Here is a 7,855-nt window from a genome sequence, read left to right on the forward strand (position 1 = left end):
TTTTAAAGGTCAGTTAAAGACTCACCTGTTTAGAGAGGCGTAACCTGTATGTACCAGGCTTGCACTTTATGTATTTATTGTATTCTATATGTAATGTGTTTTATTTATTAATTTATTAACCATGTGGCTCGTGTGGTCACCACATTTTCATTTGAGTTATTTATTGTGTGATTTGCATAATGATCTTGTAAAGCACTTTGTGGTGTATGACTGTGAAAAGCACTATATAAATACATTTTACCTAATTACTTCCTTAATCCTAACCCTGGAGCGGCGCCTGGGGGATAGGGCTGGGCTCCAAATCCTAATTTGGCCTCAGGCACCGAAAGGGCTGGAGCCGGCCCTGCGATGGGGTTCATCTCCAACTGTGTCATGCCATTTCTAACACCCTGTTATACTTAGAAGTGAACACTGGGTGGCAGCAGAGAGTCGTTTTCATTCACATGTCCCTCTCTGTGATGCTACAAAACCAAATTACGCACGCTTTGTCAGCTCCAGCCAATGCCTTCCTGGCTGTGACACGAGCTATTTTTAACATGAACATCAGATATCATTAATTAGATGTTTTATTTATTTTAATAAAATTGATGGGGAAGCCTCGCGCTCCGAGGAGACTGCTTTACGCACGAGACTGATGGACGCATCAAACCTAATGTTCAACAACAAACACCTCAGTCCCGCTGTTCCTGTCTTGTTGTCAGATCTGAGAGCACACTGGTGTTGGATGATTGTGCGTCTTGGGGAGGAGAGGAGAGGAGAGGATGGGAGGGGATAGGAGAGGAGAGGAGAGGAGAGGAGGTTAGTGGAGGAGAGGAGAGGAGAGGAGAGGAGAGGAGAGGACAGGAGAGGACAGGGGAGGAGAGGAGTGGAGAGGAGAGGAGAGGAGAAGAGAGGTTGAGAGAGGAGAGGAGAGGAGAGGAGAGGAGGAGAGAGGAGAGGAGAGGAGGAGAGGAGAGGAGAGGAGAGGAGAGGAGGAGAGAGGACAGGACGTGACAGGAGAGGAGGGTGGGTGTGGTGGATACAGGATGAGGAGTTGAGATGGCATCATGTAATGTGCCACTCCAAGATCCAGCTCTTTGGACATGAATGTTATCTTAAATATCGCCTCCTCACTGACTAGATGATCCTGAGAGCTGCTGACATTATGAATGAAGACAATGAGAGTGTTGTGTGTGTGAACAGCTCTTTGCTGGAGGAGGACTGCTTCAGCAACCTGGAGGACATCGACGTGACAGCCGACGGGAGTCCCATCCTGCGGTTCTTCATCTGCCTCGTCTACTCCGTCGTGTGCGCTGCGGGTCTGATGGGCAACCTGCTGGTCCTCTTCTTCATCAGGGTCAAACAAGAGAGGAAGAAGTCCACGGTGAACTTCTTCGTCCTCAACCTGGCCGTGACGGACTTCCAGTTCGTGCTCACGCTGCCCTTCTGGGCCGTGGACACCGCGCTGGACTTCAGCTGGCCGTTTGGAGACGCCATGTGTAAGATCATCCTGTCGGTCACCGTGATGAACATGTACGCCAGCGTGTTCTTCCTCACCGCCATGAGCGTCACCCGCTACTGGTCCGTCGCCTCGGCTCTGAAGCAGCACAGAACCGCGCGGAGGAAGTCCTGCTCCTCCAGATGGACCTGCGCGCTGATCTGGACTCTGGCGACTCTGGCGACAGCTCCGACCTCCATCTACTCCACCGTCAGCAACGTGACCGGAGAAAAGCTCTGTCTGCTCAGGTTCCCCGGTGGACAGTACTGGTTAGCAGTTTACCACATACACAAAATACTGGTAGGTTTTGTCTTCCCCATGTTCATCGTGTCCATCAGCTACCTGATGCTGCTGCGCTTCATCCGCAGTCGGACTATGAAGACAAGCAACCCAAAACGCAGATCACAAGTGACTAAATCCATCACCATCGTGGTGTTGTCCTTCTTCCTGTGCTGGATGCCCAACCAAGCCATCACCTTGTGGAGTGTCCTGGTCAAACTGAACGTGGCCAACTGGGACAGAGCCTATTACATAGTCCAAACATATGTGTTTCCTCTGACCGTGTGTCTGGCTCACACCAACAGCTGCCTCAACCCGGTCATCTACTGCCTCATGAGGAAGGAGTTCAGGGACAAACTGAGCAGTCTCATACACAGAGGATGAGGTTTTTATGAATGATTTAACATGTTGACAAAGGAGACGCACCGAGAAGTGCGCACGGAGAGAAAAAGGCACGGAGGTGAGAGAGGAGACCTGTCAGAGTGTCAGAGCACAATGAAAACACGCACCATCATGTCAACACTATGTATTCCATTGTGCTTTGTTGAAAATGTAACTTTCCTCAGCGCTTCTTGTCTTTAAAGGCGTGCGTAATGTGGCTAACATCTCTAAAGAAACCGCTGTGGAACGCTTGGAGCTTTACGCATAGATAGGAATTGCCAATTTTGTGTGTAAAAGTGTTACATTATGTCCACTGTGGCATTGCTTGTTAAATAACCATTAAGTGTGAAGTGTCTCTGCACTGTTAAGAGTTTCCCAGTAAAATAACAGTAAAGAGCTGGCAGCAGGGTTGCCTTTATGTTACTGTAAAATTAACATTATTATACTGTCGCTGAAATTTACAGCTTTGTACTGTTAATGAAAAATACTGTTTGAACTTTATTAATTTCACATTATTTTACAGTTAATTTACTGTTTAAAGATACATTATATAGCTGTTTTCCACCTTTCTTTTACATTATCGTACTGATTTGTTTTAATGAACTATTTATTTTTTACATACATTTAAATAAACATTATTTTTTTGCCTACATGAATAGACTTAGCAGATTACAGACATATAGGAATAGTCACACTAAATACAATTAAAGGCACTTGTTAGGAAAAAGGCTATAATAGACTTGTTGACACTTTTTCCCAAAATGTCTGTCTATAGCTGGCTACAAGCACAGAATGCAAACCAGAACAACATGTGAGTGAAGAACAATAAAGCTAATTCACTGATTTTACAATCATGTACAATGTACAAGCCTCACATGAGCAGATCAGGTCCCAGAATTAAAGAAATACTGCATGAAACTGTTACTGATGATACTTTAGACAGTTGATCAGCAGTAAAGTGATGTTTTTTAAGAATGCATTATAGTTCAGTTGAAAAACAGCCTATGAGCGTAATTTAACAGGTTTTCTTTTGTATTAACAGTAAAGCACTGTTTTTAGCAATAACAGGTTAATACTGTTGAAATCCTGCTGGAAATTAACAGCAATTGTTTTACAGTGTGGCTAATGCCTCTAAAGGAACCGCTGTGGAACGCTTGGAGCTTTACGCACAGATAGGAATGGCAAATGTTGTGTGTAGAAGTGTTACATTATGTCCACTGTGGCATTGCTTGTTAGATAACCATTAAGTGTGACGTGTCTTTGGTCTACAGTCTAAGTGACTGCGTGCGTAATGACGCATGATAAAAACGCATTATAGTGTGCTGGCGTTATAACTGAACAGGCGAAACGCTTCTTACATTCATAATGTGAATGTCTTTGCAGATAATGTAACCAGTGTACGATAGTTGTGTTTATAAGACAATCATTGATGCGAATATCACCTCCTGGAAGCAAAGGAGAGAAAGTTACAGGTTATGTTTTTTTAAGTTATTGACTCCAACCTGACAAAATCAATAGTTTGGGCACAAAAGACAACAAAATGTGTGAAATATGATTCTCAATCCACGATGTGTGATAATAAAAATATACTCAAGTTGCCACATGGGTTTCTTATTTGATCAGAAGGTGATAAGCAGTTATGAATGATCTGAAATGTGAAGGTTATAACACAGAGCAAAAGTGTCTCACTAACCTGCACATTGAAACTAATGGGCTCGCAGGGGTGCAGCACTAATTTCTGGGTCCTATTCATAAGCAGCCCCCCCACCCTCTCTTTTGGGGAAATTTTTTTTAATACAAAGTTCAGTCTCTCAACTGATTTATTCATCCAATTTCAATTTACTTATGACACTAATTACTTAGAAATAAAAAGTTGCGAACTCCATCTGAGCCGTGAGTAGTCAGTCCCACTTTTCTCTCCACTATGACGCCCACTTCACCATCATTAACATACAAAACACGTTGATTGAATAGACCTCATAATGGACTTTTATGCTCAACACTGAGAGCTCTCTAGTATCATTCATAAGAGAAAAATGGATGAGGAGCACTGTATGAGCCACGTGTTGGCGAGCTGCAGCGCATGCACGTGCACACACAGCTGGGTGTCGTGTGAACACATTCATATCAGAAAGCTCTTTGTTCATTTCACAGGATGGGCACTGGCTGCAGCTGTAGATTGCGCTGAATTGAACTGAATGTAAAGCGTTGGATTGAATTGATTGGAAGGTGATCAACTTAAAGTTTATTTACAGAAGCTTTAAAAGGAACAATCATTTGCATCATGTTGCGTTTAGGTACTGATAGTTATAACTATGAGTTTGCACTGATGTAATTTATATTTTTAAAGAGGACCTTTGATGCTTTTGTGCTTTTTCTCTTTCCTTTAGTGTGTTATATAGGTTTTTTTGTGCATGTCAAAGGTCTGCAAAGTTACAAAGCCCAAAGTCCACCCCAAAGGGAGTTACTCTGCCCCACACAAACTCTGCTCCTGAACTGCCTGTCTTGATTGAAGTCCTGCCTTTTTTTCCGTAACGTGGTGATGTCATCAAGTAACACATTTGCATAACAGTTAGTTTGAATCGTTGTGTTTTTGTTACCTTAAAATGAGCCGTTCATATCTACATAGGGATCGGGTCCTCTTCACGGAGTCCGCCATGTTGCACCGCCATGTTTCTACAGTAGCCCAGAATGGACAAACCAAACTCTGTTAACTTTTCCTGCCGGAGTCGCTAACGTTACTCACTTCCTTCGCGACCGCTCTTTCTCTCTCTTGCTTCGCCACTCATTTCCCATGTACACACACACTCTGCGCGCTCTACTCTAACAACAACTGGCTCTAGAGAGGGTCATTCGCATTGGTCACCGTAGTTTTCCTACACGCTTGGCACACGTGATAAGTTGTAATCTGCAGCCTGGCTCTAGAAATCACCAGATCCTACACACTGTTCCTTTAAGTAAATGATCTTAGTACTTCTTCCAACCACCACTGGTCGCTGGACAGCGTATATTGTAGGGAAGTCTCAGTCTCGGCAGGATTAAAAAGCAGGAGAAGCGCCAGAGAAATGTTGTGTACCTCTCAGAAGACCTCAATAGGATTCTATGAACTGACCAGAAGCTGCGTCTGTAGTCTTATACTTCAATTTTCCACCAAGCCTTGACATTTGGTATTGTAGTGTAGTGTCACCTCAGTGCTTCCGGGCTCTCCTGTTGCTTCAATCATGAGGAAACACTGCAGGCGTTGTAAAGGTCACCTCCTGGCACTTGGAGGATAGATCACCATGATGACATGCTGGAGAAAACACAGTTGGTGAATGCACTAATCAGACCTCCTCTCAGCACACTGAATTCACAATGAGATAAAAAAAAACTTCCATGGACTGAGACTATAATGTAAAAGCAGCGTTCTAATCAACACCAATCATTCCCACCAGTTATGGACACATAAAGAGAACTGCTCATGCGTGGCACAGTGTGAATGTTCCTTGCCATTATGCCTTCCTATTGAATTGCTGCTTGTTATTGCTACAACAAACCTGAAACAGGAAAAAAAGAAAGAGAAGGAATGTGACCAAAGGAAAAAGCAAGAAACAGCCTCCTAGTCATGCCAGCAGATTAATTAACACTTTCTGTTTGTTCCTTTATTCCTTTATGACAGTAAATATGACAACTTTGTCCTGTCATTTTATTTTTGAGATAGGAAAGCACTGGTATTTAAAGTAGCTAAATGGCAGATAATTAACAACAATTTCAAAGCCCTTGAAATCTATTTTTAGATTGTATAACAATCTAAAAATACTACATTATAAGCAGGGAATGAAATTAGCATCTGTCCTGCAAAATACAGGGTAAATGTTGGCTGTGGCAGGTCATGTCACTTGTCATCATGGCAGACAGGTTTTCCTAGAAACATTATTTTTAAAAAGCAATTCCTATGTTAAAAATAGTCAGGGGTTAAGGTTACATGATATATTCCATATTTCTGCTGTCTGGTACCCCTGACTCAGTGTTTACTATAAAGTGTCCTACATAGATTTCAGACTACCACATTATATTATTTATCTGTTTACAAACTCAAAGTATTTGTACATTGACTGAATCAACAGCAGCTGGGAGAAAAGAGTGAATTATGGAGCAGAATCTATCTGCACTAAAGCAGACTGCATGAACTGCAGATGTTCTCAGGCTGCTTCAGTTCTGTCTTCACTTTCTTCCAGGTGACACTTTGTTTGACTGTCTTTATCTCTGGGTTGCGTCCTGCTCTCAGTGACAAAACATCTGCTTTTAACAACACTTCACTCATCCAACAGAGACTCAGAAATGCAATCCCTTTCAAAATGCATTCTGTAATATAGTTTATATATGCTTTTGTTGTGTTTATGTTAGCTATTTGATGCTGTTTGGCTGTAACTGTAACATTTCCATCTGTTCTGTTTAGTAGAAATTATGTCATTTCTGTCACCGTGAATGAGTCAGTCGTTGTGTATCCTGTCAGTGTGGCTCATCAAGCTGCTCAAGGATCAGTCCGTCTTTCTATGTACAACATTGCAGATACAGATAATGATGATAAATGTACACTCTGTAACACCGAGCCAGAATCAGTTCTCCACTTGTTTTATGATTGTTCATCATCAAGTAAGTTCTGGACAGATATGGAGGAATTTATTTTCAATAAAACTAGGAATTCTTAAAGGACCAGTGTGTGACATTTCGGGGGATCTATTAGCAGAAATGGAATATAATATTCATAACTATGTTTTCATTAGTGTTTAATCACCTTATATTAAGAATCATTGTGTTTTCGTTAGCTTAGAATGATCCCTTCATATCTACAAAGGGAGCGGGTCCTCTTCACGGAGTCCGACATGTTTCTACAGTAGCCCAGAACGGACAAACCAAACACTGGCTCTATAGAGAGCCTTTCACGTTTTCATGTTACCCGAAGGCCACCGTAGTTCTCCGACTTTGCCTTGTGAAACAGCCGCAGAGTGCAACACCGTTGTACCGCCAGCTGCCGTCTGACTTCCGTTGCTCCTAAAGTAGTGTTATTATGGTAGGGAAGACCTCTGAGCGAGTCGAACGGCGTTACCATGGTTTTGCACTCTGCGACTCACGTTACCGCAGTCTTGTAAAGGGAGGAGTGAGCGGAGGGGCACTCAGTTGGTTGCAATCTGCAACCACACCACTAGATGCCACCAAATCCTACACACTGAACCTTTAGATATTACTTTATATTTATGTCTGTTTATTCTTATTACTTTTATTATTACTTAAAGATTATATGATGTTTATTTGTGCTATTCTTCCCTGTGTATCTAACTGCTGAAAAATGTTAAAATGTTGGTTGATATTGTTCTCTTTTTTTCCACTCTGCAATGCATCTGGATTTTTTATAGTATTGTCAAAGAGGCAGAAAAAGAGTCACTAATGGAGATGCAGTAAGACACTTTCGGAGCATTAATTAATGAAAGGGTCATGAGTTTCTCATAAACTTTATTTGACAGTTGTGCCAATTCCTGAAATGCCTTGGAGATCATTTGTTCTGCCTCCCTCAAGTCTTTTTGACATTGTATAATGACTCTGGTTTTTCTCATGCAGCCCCTCATCAGTTATCCCTTCAGGATAATTTCATAAACTCTAATATTTTCCATTTTAATAGTGCAGAGACTCTCAAACACTGGTTTAGGACTACATATGGTGTCTACTTACTACTCTAAT

The 7,855-nt window shown here is 42.1% G+C and overlaps 1 protein-coding gene across 1 annotated transcript; it reads left to right on the plus strand.

The window, feature by feature from the left end:
- Positions 1 to 955: 955 nt before the first annotated feature.
- Positions 956 to 2,605, plus strand: LOC119501570 (relaxin-3 receptor 1). The gene has a single exon (XM_037792014.1). It carries the CDS (start codon positions 1,121 to 1,123, stop codon positions 2,138 to 2,140), a length of 1,020 nt encoding a protein of 339 aa, XP_037647942.1. The 5' UTR covers positions 956 to 1,120; the 3' UTR covers positions 2,141 to 2,605.
- Positions 2,606 to 7,855: the final 5,250 nt, after the last annotated feature.

This window comes from Sebastes umbrosus, chromosome 2, assembly GCF_015220745.1.
Source record: "Sebastes umbrosus isolate fSebUmb1 chromosome 2, fSebUmb1.pri, whole genome shotgun sequence".
In the NCBI taxonomy this organism is placed as follows: domain Eukaryota; kingdom Metazoa; phylum Chordata; class Actinopteri; order Perciformes; family Sebastidae; genus Sebastes; species Sebastes umbrosus.

Bases quoted from the DNA above. Each gene is read 5' to 3' on its own strand.
- LOC119501570 (XM_037792014.1), top strand. From the start codon at position 1,121: ATGATCCTGAGAGCTGCTGACATTATGAATGAAGACAATGAGAGTGTT.